Source organism: Belonocnema kinseyi, chromosome 9 (assembly GCF_010883055.1).
Source record: "Belonocnema kinseyi isolate 2016_QV_RU_SX_M_011 chromosome 9, B_treatae_v1, whole genome shotgun sequence".
NCBI classification, from domain to species: domain Eukaryota; kingdom Metazoa; phylum Arthropoda; class Insecta; order Hymenoptera; family Cynipidae; genus Belonocnema; species Belonocnema kinseyi.
The window spans coordinates 65,780,273-65,795,381 of NC_046665.1; the positions used below are offsets into that span (position 1 = coordinate 65,780,273).

General features: G+C 26.8%; 2 protein-coding genes across 5 annotated transcripts in view; one reads left to right on the top strand and one right to left on the bottom strand.

Moving 5' to 3' along the window:
- The first annotated feature begins 79 nt into the window (after positions 1 to 79).
- Positions 80 to 15,109, top strand: part of LOC117180257 (N(6)-adenine-specific DNA methyltransferase METTL4) — a 29,679-nt gene continuing 14,649 nt past the window's right edge. For 3 of the 4 annotated variants that reach the window (XM_033372657.1, XM_033372656.1, XM_033372658.1), the window contains exons 1-5: positions 80 to 392; positions 2,549 to 2,913; positions 2,998 to 3,172; positions 6,576 to 6,741; positions 6,830 to 7,005. In XM_033372657.1, coding sequence (XP_033228548.1) covers positions 129 to 392; positions 2,549 to 2,913; positions 2,998 to 3,172; positions 6,576 to 6,741; positions 6,830 to 7,005 — 1,146 coding nt within the window. In that variant the 5' untranslated portion in view covers positions 80 to 128. Of the gene's footprint in view, positions 393 to 2,548; positions 2,914 to 2,997; positions 3,173 to 6,575; positions 6,742 to 6,829; positions 7,006 to 7,163; positions 7,305 to 15,109 lie in introns of those variants that run through there. The other variant, XM_033372655.1, reaches the window with a different exon arrangement.
- Positions 6,979 to 15,109, bottom strand: part of LOC117180259 (UDP-glucose 4-epimerase-like) — a 16,394-nt gene continuing 8,263 nt past the window's right edge. Inside the window, exons 6-7 of the mRNA XM_033372659.1 lie at positions 9,951 to 10,232; positions 6,979 to 7,232 (exon numbers count right to left, since the gene is read on the bottom strand). Of these exons, the coding sequence (XP_033228550.1) occupies positions 7,153 to 7,232; positions 9,951 to 10,232 (362 nt within the window). The 3' untranslated portion in view covers positions 6,979 to 7,152. The remainder of the gene's footprint in view (positions 7,233 to 9,950; positions 10,233 to 15,109) is intronic.

Below are 15,109 nucleotides of genomic sequence, written 5' to 3' on the forward strand. Positions count from 1 at the left end.
CGAAAGCATAACCTCAATTTTTTAAAAGGTCTAATTCTGACATTTTTTCATCAATTATGTGTAAGAGTAGTACATAAATATTTTTCATTCTACTTTGCATTATAAATCATTCAAATTCTTTTATTAAAATGAGTGTTTTACAATCCACTGAAGAGGGCTGGATTCTTTCTCATTTAGAATTTATCAACAAAATGTATGAGAAAGTAATAAATAAAAGTGAGAGTGAAAAACACTTTTCCCTGCAATTCAATAAAACTTTGTTTGATATTAATTCAGTCTTTTTGCGACAAAATCAAGTAAAAAATGTGTGTAGTAACGGTTCAAGTGTTTCTCATCGACGAACGAGAAAGAGAAAAAAATCGAATTTACTTCCTGCCCATTTTTTGACGGAGGTTTGTATTTTTATGATTTATAAACTCCGATACCAATTTTAGGCTATTTTCGACTGACTTCTAACTAGTTAAAATTTCAAGTTGAAAATACGATTTTTTTCGAAGGGAGTTGAATTTAAAAAAAAAGTTAATTTTCACCTAGAAAGATGAACCTTCAACTATAAGAGATGAATTTTCTACCACAAAAGATTAATTTTCAGTACAAAAGGGCAAATATTTGTCAAAAAAGTTCAATTTTCGTCCAAAAAATATCACTTAATCAAAATAGTTGAATTTTTAACATACTAAAATGCATTTTTAAACTAATGTTCGGATTTTAAAACAAAAAAAATATTAAAATTTAACCAGAAGTTGTTGAATTTTCAAGCCAAAAAGATCAATTTTTTAAAAGATAGTTATATTTGACTAAAAATTCATTTTTAAACAAGAAAAATGACGTTTCTACCATAAAAGATAAATTTTTTACCAAAAGTCGAATTTTCAACCAGTCGCATTAAACAAGGAAAAAACTGAATTATTAACAAAATAGTTGAAATCAAATTTTCAGATTACAAAATTATTCTTAAACAGCAAAGTTACGTTATAAAACAAAGAGGTGAATCTATAAAGAAAAATTAATTTTGAATTCACTAGCTCAACATTCAACCAAATAGTTGATTTTTCAAACATAAAAGATGACTTCTAAACCCGAAAATATGATTTGTTAACCGCGTTCAATTTGCATCAAAATGGTTTCATTTTTAAACAAATAGTTGAATTTTTAACCAAAAATATAAATTTCCAAAGAAATAATTGATTCCTTCACCAAAGCAGATAAATTTGGGTTAAACCGTTGCATTTTTAAGTATAAAGGATGGATTTTTAAAAAAGGAGATTAATTTTGAAGATGGAAATACGAATTTTAAGAACATAAATTATCTTTCAAATAGAAAAGGTACATTTTTAATTAAAAAGAGCAATTTTTGACCAAAAATTAAATGCTTACTTTTTTAGTTTGTAAAGTTAATTTTCAGCGGAAAAAAAAGAATTTTCTATAAAATAATTACTTTTTATAGCACTGAGAAGAATTAAAAAAAAAGATGAATCTTAAATGAAAAAATGAATTTTCAATAAAAGAGTTGAACATTCAACCAAAAAATGATTTTTTTACCAAGAAGATTAATATTCCAAAAATGAAATCGTTAAATTTTCAATCAAAGCGACAAATCTTCAACAACAAAAAAATGAATTTCTAACAAAGTAGTTCAAACTTTTAACCGTGTAGGTAAAATTTGACAAAACAGATGAATTAAAAAAAAAATTGCATTTTCAATAAAATAGTTCAATTTAATGCACTGAGATGCTTTTTTTAACGAAAAAAATAAATCTTTAATTTTAAAAAATAGATCTTCAATAAAAGAGTTCAACATTCAACAACAACAAAATGATTTTTTTTACCAAAAACATTAGTTCTCTAAAAATGAAATAGTCCAGTTTTCAACCAAAGTGATTTATCTTCAACCAAGAGAATGAAGTTTGAACAAAATAGTTCCGTTTTCAATAAAGTAGTTCAATTTTCATCTGAAGAGATGAATTTTTAAATCAAATGATAAATCCTAAAAAAATGAATTATCAACGATAGAGTTCAACATTCAACCCAAGGGATAATTTTCAAACCAAAAGACTAATTAAAAAAAAATGTATGGTTGAGTTTTCAATTAAAGAGATAAATCGTCAACCAAAAATATTAATTTTTAACAAAGTAGATTTACTTTCAAACAAGTAGCTAAATGTTTAACGGAAAAATACGACTTTTTAACAAAATAATAAAAGTTTCAATCAATTACTAGAATTTTAAAGAAAATAAAATGAATTCTGAACCAAAAGTATAATAGAAGAATTTTTATGTATGAGTAGTTGAATTTTTAAATTGGGTTGTATTAATTCAGTTCGCATTTGAGCGAAAAAACAAGAAAAAGGTGAAAAAGGTTAAATTTGTTAAAAACAAGGTAAAAGCGAATTTAAAAAAAAGGAGAAAAGGTACAATTTTTCGCAAAATTCGCAAACTTGTCTAAATTGGTAACGTAGTGTATGAAAGTTCTCTAGTATTTGAACGCAAATAATTAATATACTGAATAAGAGAAATTAATTAATTTACAATAATTCTTTTTCGATAGATAAACTATGTGAAAGAAAAATGGGAAAAGTTAATGAAATCTCCAGAAATACAAAATATTTTTTCGAAATCTGTAATATCTGACAATAATGAAGCAGCTCGTTTAATGTCGCGAAACTTTTATTCTGATTCCGTAATCAAAAAAGAGTTTATGATGGAAGGTTCTCATTGGAATGAAGTTTCATCAGTTTCTCAAATAGATGATCAAGAATTCGTATTTCCAAAATATTGTCAATATTTTTGTCGTGATGTGCGAGAATTGGATCAGAAACTACCTTTGAAAAATCAATTCGATTTTGTTCTTATGGATCCACCCTGGTGGAATAAATCCATTAGGAGAAAAAAAGAAATGTTTGTTGAATCTAGGTAATATTTTATTACATTTTTATTTTTATAATCTTCCTACTTGCATAATGATTAATTTTGATATTATTTTTTTTTTATTTAAAGTTACAAAATGATGTACAATGAGGAGCTGGCGAAATTACCAATAGGAAAATTATTGAGTACAAAAGGCTTGGTTGCGATTTGGTGTACAAATTCACCAAGTAGTTTGCACTGTATTTTAGAAGAAATGTTTCCTGTTTGGGGTGTAAAATTTCAAGCCAAATGGTACTGGGTTAAAGTAAGTATTTTAAAATACAAGATAAACTTAGTTTTTGAATTAGGAAACGTCCATTAAGTACGTGAGGATGATTTTTGAAATTTTACTGATTTTCCTAAGATTTCTGACACCCCAATTGGGGATTTCATTAGATTTCAAGAAGTTTAATCAAATTTCAAGAGACTTTACAGTGCTTCAAGGGGTTTCAGTGTTCATTGTATCTCGTTATATTTCAAAAGAATTTATAAGATTTTAAAGAAGTTCAAAAGGATTTCAAGAAATAACGAAGAATTTCGCCGAGTTTTTTAAGATTTCAGGGGATTCTAATCGTATTTTTCTTACAAAGGAATTTAAGGGATTAAAAAAGATTTTGTGATATGTTAACAGATATTATAGGGTTTTAAAAGAATTTCAAGAGATACAGAAGTATTCTACATAATTTTGAAGAATGTCAGAGGATTTTAATAGTATTTTAAACATTTTAAGGGATTTTAAACGTTTTTACGATTTTTCAAAAAATGCCAGAGGATTTCGACAGAATCTTAGGGATTTTGGGTTCTTTTTCAACGAATTAAAAATTATTTCCGCAGATTAAAAAGAATTTAAAATGATTCTCAGAGATTTCGTGATATTTCAAAAGAGTTAATAAGATTTTAAAGGATTTCAAGAGATATCGAAGAATTTTACCGACTTTTTAAGAATTTCAGCGGATTTTATTGGTATTTTTAATGTTTTTAAGGGATTTTAAAAGATTTTACAATGTTTATAGAAATACTGAAGGAATTCGACTAAGGCTTAGGGATTTTGAGTGGTACTAAGGAGTAAAAAACAATTTCTGCGGATTACAAAAACGTTTATGGGATTTTAAGAGATTTTGTGATATTTCAAAAGAATTCATAAGATTTAAAAAAGATTTGAAAAAATATCGAAGTATTTTACCGTATATCAAAAGATATTCCGATGTTTCAAGAAATACCATAGGATTTTGATAAAATCTTAGGGATTTTGAGGGGTTTTAAGGGATTTTAAACGATTTCCGCGGATTACAAAGGATTTTAAGGGATTTTCAGAGATTTCGTAATATTTCAAAAGAAACCATAAGATTTTAATAGAATTTACCAGGATTTCAAGAGAAATCGAAGTATTGTAACGAATTTTTAAGGGTGTCAGGGGATTTTATTATGGTTTCAAAGCTTTTAAGGAATTTCGAAAGATTTTACGACGTTCCAGGAAATACTAGATGACTTCGAAAAATGTTATGGATTTTGGAGGGTTTTAACGAATTAAAAACGATTTTCGCAGATTACAAATAATTTTAAGAGATTTCGTGATATTTAAAAATAAGTCATAGGATTTTAAAAGGATTTCAAGAGGCTCCGAAGTATTTTAACCAATTTATGAATAATTTCAGGGGATCTTAATGGTTTTTCAATTATAACAGATTCTAGGGATTTTGAGAGGTTAAGAAATTAAAAACAAGTTTCATGAATTAGGAGGGATTTTAAGAAGATTTTAATTGATACAGAAATGTTTTACCGAATTCTGAAGGGTGTCACGTGTTTTAATAGTATTCCAAAGATTTTAAAGGGATTTGAAACAAATATTATGATGTTTCAAGAAATACCGAAGAATTTGGACGAAACTTTAGGGATTTTGAGAAGTTTTAAGTAATTAAAAGAGATGTCCGCTGATTAAAAAGTATGCTGAGGGATTTCATGATATTTAAAAATAATTCATGGGAATTTGAAAATTTTTTTAATGATTTGAAGAGACGCCGAAGTAATTTATAGAATCTTGAAGGATTTCAAGAGATATCCACGTATTTTACCGAATTTCTAAGGGCGACATGGGTCTTCAATGGTATTTCAAAGATTTGAAAAGAATTAAAATTTTTTAACGATGTTTCAGTAAATACCGAAGCATTTCGACGGAATCGTAGGAGTTTCGAGAGGTTTTAAGGAATTACAAAAATGCGGCGGATTAAAAAAGATTTAACGAGATTTTGTGATATTTTAAAAGCATTCACGGGATTTTACAGCATTTTATAAAAATGTTACTATACTAGATACTAAAGTGTTTTACCGAATTTAGGATTACGTCACGGGTTTTTAATGTTATTTCAATTCTTCTAACATATTTAAAAAAATGTTGCGATGTTTTAAGAGATACTGAGAGATTTTGACAGAGTCTTAGAGAATTTCAGTGATTTTAAGAAATTAAAAACGATTTTCAAGGATTCAAAAGGATATTAAGAGATTTTATGATATTTTAAAAGAATCCATGGGATTTTATAAGATTATAAAAGACATTTAAGACATTTTAAAGATTTTGAGGGATTTCAAAAAATTGTACGATGTTCCAAGAAATACCGAAGGATTTTAACGGAATCTTAAGGATATTAAGAGTTTTTATGGAATTAAAAACGATTTTAAGAGATGTTGTGATATTACAAAATAAGTCATAGGATTTTAAAGGATTTTATAAGGATTTCAAGAAATTGTAAAGTGTTTTGCAAAACTTCGAAGGTTGTTACGGGGTTTAATAGTATTTAAGTGATTTCTTGTTATTTCGAAGAAATTAACCGGATTTAAAAGAATTTCTAAAGGATTTCAAGAGATTTTAAAAGATTCAAAAGTATGTCGACGGATTTTAGAATATTTCGTAAAAATTTATAAGATTTAACGGAGTGTCGAAGGATTTAAAAGATTTTTAAGGATTACAAGAAATTCAGAAAGATTCCCATGGATTTTAAATATTTCAATTTATTTTGAATTTGAAAGATTTTAAGGGATCTCTTAATAATATATGTCGAAATATTTAACGAAATTTTAAGGGTTTTAACCGACGTTTAAAGATTTTAAGGAAGTCGACAGATCCGAAAGGATTAAGGAATTTTTATGGATTTTGGAAGATTTGAAGCAATTTCAAAATATTTCAAGAAATCTCAAGGAATTTTAAGGGATTTTCACAGTGCTTCAAGAATTTCGAGGGATTTTCAGGATTGTCATGAAAGGAATTTCAAAAGATTATAGACAGTATCCATGAAATTTAATAAGTTTCAAGGAATTTTTATACGAATTAAAAAAAAGTGTAACGATTTTACTGTTTTTTGAAAAGCATTCATAGGATTTTAAGGGGTTGCATAAGATTTTAAGAAAATTTTAAAGAATATTTTATAATAAAAAAGAAATCAAACAAAAATATATAAAAAGTAATTTCAAGAGCCCAAACAGATTTCAATTATGTATCATATTTTTAAAAAATAATGAGAAAGAGGAAACTTACGTAAGAAATTATTTAGATTCATACGTATTTCTGCCCCCCCCCCTGCTCCCCGAAATCTTTACGTGATTAATGGAAATTTTCTTACCAGAAAGAAAAATATTCCTAGATTTCATATCATTTTAAAAACATTCGTTATCAGGTCACACAGTCAGGCAATGTTGTGTGTAACTTCAATGAAACTCATGGAAAACAACCCTACGAATTGTTAATAATAGGAACTAAGGATTCGAATCGTGAAATTCCAAATGGAAAAATAATTGTCAGCGTGCCTAGTGCAATGCACTCTCACAAACCTCCTCTTACAGGTATTTAGGAAGAGCAAAAATATTTTTAGTTGCAAAAACGTATCGAAATCTATTTAAAAAATGTGTTAAAATCGATTGTACATTTCAGAAATCATAGCTAAGTTTTTGCCATCGGAACCGAAGTGCCTGGAAATCTTCTCCCGATATTTGCTTCCCAATTGGGTGAGTTGGGGTTTCGAGGCTCTGAAATTCCAACATATTTCGTTTTTCAGTCGACCTGATAAGAAAATAAAGGAGGAGGATGAAAAAGTTTATTATTCGAGAGTAAGTTTAAATTTCTTTTCATAGCATTTTCAAGCAATAAATAGGTACTTTCTCTGAATTGTGATATGAAAAGGCACTTTTGTAAAAAATATAAAAGAATTGTCTTTTGGCATTTGACTGACGCAAGTTTCACATCATTTCTACTTTCTACTTTTCAGAGTTTCCATTTTTTACACTTGAACGATATCCATGTGGATTCGTAGATTGCCACCTCCAGAAGTCTCGACCTGAAAAAATGAAATATGATTTCTTTATTCTTTTATGATAGTTCAATCAAAATTTAAGAAATTAAATCCTGAATAAATAAAAATTTAAATTCCCTGTAAATTTAACTACGAAATTCTTGGAAATTGAAAAGAAAACAAGAATCCAACCATCAAATTTGGACAAAATACTCTTAAATATATCTGTGTATTAGTCTGGATTATTTTTGCACTGAAAGAAAGGCGAAAACTTGGTTGAAACCCGGCAATTTTTCAGATTTGTTTTACTTTTGCAATAAGTATCGTCTCCCCAATCGAAAAAAATGTGTTTGAAAATCTAGTCAGTGTTAACAGCCATTCCCGCCCAAAATATCGAAGGTCATTTCATATTTAAGATTTTTAAGTTTATGTTTCGTTCAAAGATGAGCGTTTCTTTTATGCTACATATTTTAGAATTTAAAACTTGTGTTGATGGATCGCTCGAACAGTAAAGTTTCTTTTATATTTAAGAACTAAAACACCCTTTTAGATTAAATAATTACTAATAATTGTCACAGTAAAGTTATCATTAAGGGAAACCTTTTGGATTGAAAATTTATCTTTTGGTCTAAAAGTTGTCTTTTTTGGTTAAGAGTGAATTATTTTTCATTGAAAAGTCTTATATTATATTTTTCGATCAGAATTCATCTCTTTTAGTTAAAAATTCTACTATTTGGTGAAATATGGAATTTCTTGTTGAAAATTCAACTATTTTGTTTAAGTTGCCTGTTTTTGTTGAAATTAAATTATTTTTATTTGTAAAGTCCACTAATATAAGTATTTTTGGTTCAGAATTCAGCTCTTTTAGTTAAAAATTCTACTATGCAGTGGAAAATTCAATTATTCTGTTAGAATTGCAACTATTTTGTTAAGAAGCCACCTTTTTTGGTTGAAATTTTTTTTTATTTATTTAAAAAGTCTACTATTATATTTTTGATTCCGAATTCGTCTCTTTTTTTACAAATTCTACTATTTGGTGAGAAATTTAATTATTTTGTTAAAAATTCCACTAGTTTGTTAAAAAGTTATATTTTTTGTCGAAAATTCAACTGTTTTTTGTTGAACATTCATCTTTTTAGATAGAAAATCTATCCTTATGGATTGAACTGTGTTTAGTTAAAATTAATCTTCTTTGGTTGAGGCTTTAGCTATATTGTTGATATGCTTTTCTTTGGTTAAAAGTTGAACTACTTGGTTGAAGGTTAAACCAGTTTGTTAAAAATTCATTTTTTTGTTTAATATCAATTTTTTAACCTGAAAATGTAACCTTTCCATTTTTGTTGAAAATTGAACTTTTTAAATTGAAAATTCGTATTTTTTTTATAGAAAACTAATCTTGTTCTTTTAATAATTTCCTATTTTTTGGTTAAAAATGCAACTGTTTGATTGAAAATTAACTTTTGTGCTAAAAATTCAACTGTTTGACAGAAAATTCGTCTTTTGGTTTGAAAGTTCTACAAAATGGAAGCACTTTTGTTTTTTTCTTCATGGATAGGTCTTTATTTTTTGAAAATTCAACTTTTCAGTTGCCAAATTCATCAATTTAGTTAAAAATTAATCTCTGATTGAAAATTGATATATTTTTGTATGAAATATCTTTTTTTTTAATTAATATTTTTGACTAAAAATGATTCTTTTTGATATTAAAATACATCCCTTTTGAAAAAAAAGTTCGATCTTTTTTGGCTGATATATTAAATTTCTTGTAATTACTTGGTTAAAAATTCAACCATTTTGTTGAAAATTTAACTACTAACTTAAAAATGCAACTCTGTTTAAATACTTAACTATGTTGTTAAAAATTTTTTTCTTTTTTGCATAGCAACTTACATTTTTCATTGAGAATTTATCGTTTTGTTGAAAATTTAACTTTTCGGGTTAAAAATTGAACTGTGTTCTAAACAATTCGTCTTTTCGGCTTGGAAATTGAACTATTATGTCGAAAATTTAACGGTTTTTGGTTGAAGTTTAATATTTTTTATTGCAAATTGTTATTTTTTGTTGAAAATTCAACTATCTGTAAAAAATCAATTACTTGGTGGAAAATGCTAGTGTTTTGTCATTTTAAAATTCGATTCTTTGGTCGAAGATCATGTTCGTAGGTTGAAACTTCAACTTTTTTGTTGAAAATTAATTTTGTTGGTTGAAAGTTCAGCTGTTTGGTTTAAAACTTATCTATTTTGGTTGAAAATTAAGTTTATAGTTTAAAATTTATTTTGATTGTTAAAAATTCCACTACTTTGTTGAATATGCAATATATTTTGACTTTAAATCGTAAGAATGAACTGTTCTGAGTGACTTTTGAACTGAGAAGCCTGAAATGACTTTAAGAATAATGTGCATTATCTATTTTACTTTGCAGTTCTAAAATATTAAATTCTTTTCAGCATTTATATAAAAAACCATTAATATCGAATAATTATTATTATAGACGCTTATAAATCAGCCTAAAAAAATATGTTTTTTGACTGTGAAAATCGGTAAATAGCTTGGATTTTTTTTCCTTGAAGTTTGAGTGGACAACCTGCTTCTTTTTCTTTCCTGTTTTTATTTTGCATTTTAAACTTTAATGAGGACATTTAAGAGTCTCTTGTCTAAATTTAGTCATTGGATTCTTTTTTTATTATTATTTTTTTAATTTTCAAGGATTTGATAGTTAAATACTTAAATTTGAAAGTAGAGTGATATAATTATGAAACTCACACATTTGTTCGACAGTGAGCTTTGCCTTCCAGCCGAGTTCCTCTTCAGCTAATCTGGTGTCTGCATACATTGCACTAATGTCACCCTCTCTTCTGTTTTTAATTACGTAAGGCACGGATGCCCCCGTTACTTTTTCAAAAGTTCTAACCAATTCAAGAACTGAGACGCCTTTTCCAGTTCCTAAATTGTAAACTCTGAGCCTTAGGTGTTTTCTGTAAAGAGCTGATAGAGCAGCAACATGACCTGTTGCCAGATCGACTACGTGGATGTAGTCTCGGATACCTAGGGAAAAATGTAAAATAAATTTAGGCTTTGGCAAACATTAAAGTACATTTTATATATTTACGAACCACAATTAAAAATTTTGAAAATGCATAATTTCACAATTGCAAATTAAAAGCAATTTGTACAGGCGTCCCCGTGTTATATCTTTGCGAATATATTGAATTGAGTGGTGTAGTTGACGCTTGGCGGAAATTTTGGGCTTTTTTTTTATCTGCCCCTTCCCCCGAAAGTAACGTAGCCGTTGGCTAAAGACGGATTTACATTTATAATTTAAAAAAAATAAAATTAATGTAGATAAGCTATTAAATTAAATACGAAGCTCTTTAAATTATTAAGATTTGAAACCGAAATATATTACATTTTCGTGAAAATAGTTGAATTTTCAACCAAAAAATATTTTTCTCCCAAATAGATGAACTTTCCAGTAAAAGAGATGAGTTTTTCTAAATAATAGTTAAAAATGTAACCAAATGGTAAATTTTTCAACTAAAATAGAAAATTTTGTTTAATACAGTGGAATTTTTAACAAAAAAGTGACATTTCACAAAAGAAACAAATACCTTAAACCAAGAAAGATAATTTTTCTACTATAAAAGATGAATTTTTAATCTAAAAGGATGAATTGTTGAAAACAAAGTTGAATTTTCGACCACAAATTATGTCATTAAAAAAAAGTCAAATTTTCCAGAAATAATTAGAATGTTAACAGAATAGTTTAATTTATGACCAAATATTTAAATTTTCAGCATACATAGATGCATTTTCAATCGAATAGACGAATCTTCAAACAAAAAAGATTAAAATTCAATGAAATAATTGAATTTTCAAGACAAAAGGATATATTTTTTAGAAATCAGTTGAATTTTCAACAAAATAGTTCGTTTTCAACCAAGAAAAATAATTTTTCTATAATGAATTATGCATTTTAAATAAAAGAGTAAAGCTTTAAAGTTAAAAAGTTGAATCTTTTAGACCATAGTGGACTTTTAAATCGGAAAAGATGAATTTTTAACAAAAAAGATCATTTTTAATCAAGAAAGAGGAATTTTTAACAAGATAGATGAATTCTCAACTAAAAGGTTGACCTTTCTATGAACAAAGATAATTTCCCATTTTTAACTTGTACAATATACAGGAGAAAGTTTTAACAAAAACTGGAAAATTTAAATTTTAAAATAAAAAAAATAATTTTAAACAAAAAAATTGCATTTTCAACAATGTTGTTAAATTTTCAACCAAAAAGATGTATTTTCAACCCAAAAATTAGATTTTCCAACCAACAGTTTAATTTTGAACCAAATAGTTTTATTTTTTTACAAAATTGTTGAATATTCAAGCAAAAAAGATGAATTTTCTACAAACCAGTACAATTGTTAATGCAAAAGTTCATTTAAAAGCAACGTGTTTAATTTTCAACTATAATTATGAATTCCCATTGCGCACTATGCGCGCGGCTCGCTTCGCTCGCAAATTTGAGCGCGCCTAGGGCGCGCGACGGTTGAATCTCGCGCTTTGCGCTCGGATATTTATTCTTTGCATTTAGAATGCTTCAAAAAAACTTTATCAAAAAGATCTCTTTTAGATGTCAGTATTTATATGCGTCTTCATATTCTGAATTGTCTACTTAATCAAGTATAGTCAAAGATTAAGTTTCTCAAAGCTCTGTAGGCTTGGAGGTACACATTCTCATTGTGATACTCGCGCTGCGCGCTCGATTTCCGACAGACATTTGTAAAGAGGTGTTGTTGGATTTTTTTTCTCGTAACTTTCATCGTTTTTCCACACATTTTTTTTTATTTTACTTTTTTCAACGTTATTTTTCATGAATAAAACAAAAAGTACGCGTCCTATCAAGAAGTGATTCTTAACGAAATTGTTTTTTTTTTTGGATAACCATTTTTGTTAAATCATATTTTTTTGTATCCTACATAGTTTGTCCACAAAATGGAATTTTTTATTTTACATTATGTTTTGTGCAATCAAAATTTGAATTTTCGATTTTTGAAGAAAATCCAAAAATTGGTTATGATAATCTTTTAGGGCTTTCAAAAAGAAATGTTTTTCTTCTCTTGACTTTTTTTCATATCGTGCGTTTTTCGGCTTTAAATTTTGATTTTCGGTTGATTAAAAAAATTTTGAAAACGCTATAACTCTGAGAATTTTCTTTTTATCGAAAAAAAATCATAGGGATAAATTGTTTGTTCTTTTTAATACTATAAAAATCCGTACATAGAATTTTCAAAATTCAGAAAAAAGTGGTCTCAAAAATTTTCAAAATGCGCTCACTTTTTGAATTTTTATCAAAAATGGCTGGTTCACGAACTCGTCCTTTCTTTTAGGACCTACAAAAATGAGCCAAAGATGAACTTGATTCGTTCATTTTTTCGAGAGTTATCGTGTTTACGGACGGACGGACATACAGACAGACAGATGCCCGCGCCATCGTGAAAACTTGATTTTCGGATTCAGGGGGTCTCGAAACGTGGAGATCCGTTGAAAAAGTGTGATGTCAAATTTCCGACAATTCTAATACTTTCTCAATCATCAATGACGAGAATGTAAAAAATTAATTTTTTTCTAAGTAGTTCAACTTTAAGTCGAATAATGGAATTTTCAACCATAAAAGGTGAACTCTCAAGGAAACATGTGACAGTGGATATTTTAACCAAACAATTGCATTTTTAACTAAAAAGGTTAAAATTTCAACCAAAAGATTAAATTTCGATCACGAAAGACGAATTTTCCACAAAATAGATGAATTTTCAAACAAAAAGTTGAACTTTCAAATAAAAAGATAAATTTTCAACCAAATAATAGAATTTTTAACCAAACGAAAATACGTTTTAAATACGTGAATAAATTACTTTTCCTTGTTTTCCACTTACAAATTGCTAAGTTTGAGAAGAATTTCCGAAACCAAGGCTTATAAAATAAGAATTATGATTTTTTTGTTCTTTTAAACTATATCAATATAATTTTTTTATAACTAAGTCTAAGTGCCGCTCCTGTGTTTGAATTTACAGCAAATATTAGAAGATTTACCTGGAAACTAATATAAAGCGAGTTAAAGTTTTCGTATTTTTATTATTATTGACGGTAAATTAGACATTTTTCTTAAAATTGTTTAAATTGTAGCATAACAGATATTTTTAATTTAATTTGTTAAACAAGAAAAGTGTTGTTTTGTTTTTGTTTGTCATTTCACCTCGTGTAATCGCACGTAGCAGAATCGACATGTATAAAATTATAACAGATTCTAAAAACTAAATTAGCGTTAACATTTTTACTGTTCAATTGAAGAATGTTCAATTGAAAATCTATAAAAGTAAACAGATTTCAATGTTAAGTCTTCAAAATTTATTCATTTTAATTTTTAAATCTTCACAATCTAAATGTTCCAAAAAAATTGTAAGTTACATAAATTAAAATATAAATCTGAAAAATTAAATAATTTTTAATTCTACACATTATATAAATTGAAGAATGTTCAATTCTAAGTCTTTAAAATCGTATTAATCCGTAAATGTTTAAAATTAGAGACTTTAAGAGTTTTAAATTTTGAAAATATACAATGAAAAATTATGCAATTTTTAAGTTATACCATGAAACTTACGGTAATTTCAATTTTATAAATCACCGAAATTGATTATTTTTCCATTTCAAATCTTTAAATTAGAACTATTAAAAGAAAGCATTCAATTCTTTAATTCTTCAATTCAGAATTGAAGAATTTTCCACTTCAAGTGTTCGAAATTGTACTATACATTACAAAAAGAAACCTTAAAAATTACATAATTTGAAAGTTTAAACATTCCGAATTAATTAGTCTTTAATTTTAAGTCTTAAAAATTAAAGAATATAAAATTGCAAATAGTTAATTTTGAAGAATTTGAAATGGTAAATCTTCCAAATTGAAACTATTCCAAAAAATTGTAAAAAATTACAAACCTTTAAAATATAATTTTGGAAAATTGAATAATTTGCAATTCCACATTTTAAAAAATCAAGAATTTTCAATTATAGCTCTTAAAAATGGCGGAGCTTTGAATACTACAATTTGGAATGTTCACTTCATTTAGTTTTTAAAGTTCTCTAAAAATCCCTTAAAATCGAGCTCGAAATGCTTAGAAATCTCACGAATTTTTTTTTGAAATTTTCGAAAACTCTTTAAATTCTTGAAAATCGTAAAAATATATTTTATTCGCTAATTTGCTTTTGAGATTTGTTGAAATCATTTAAAATCCTATAGAAGTCTTTGTAAATTGTATTAATCTATTAAAATATGTAGAAAATGTTTGAAATATTTTCAATATAAATTAAATTAAAATCTATTTATTGCAGTTCTATAAAAAAATTCCATTTAAATCCGTTAAAATCTGTTAAACCCTACAAATTCTTTGGCATTTGATAAAATAGCTTGAAAATGTTAAATATCTGAAATATTATGAAAGTCTTTGGAATCTTTAGAAATTTATGCTTATAATGATAAAAATCCATTGAAATAATTTGAAATCTATTGAATATTAATTAAAAATATTAATTAAAGATCTTTTAAAAAGCCGTTGAAATACCTGAAAAACTTAGAAATTCAAATCCCTTGAAATATTTGTCATCGCTAGGAATGCCTTGAAATTTTATTTCTTTCTTAAAGTTCTATAGAAATCCCTTAAAATCTAGCTTAAAATTTTGGGAATCTTTTGAAATATTTTCAAACCCGTAAATTCTTTAAAATAATTGGATATCCTATAGAATATCTGAAATCTTGTGAAATTCTTTGATATACAGTCTGTCAAGTTAAAGCGTGGGTGGCTTTACTCGCAGTCGGTAAGGTGTATCGACATGATTTTGGTGTCAAAATATTAAGAAGAGCTCCC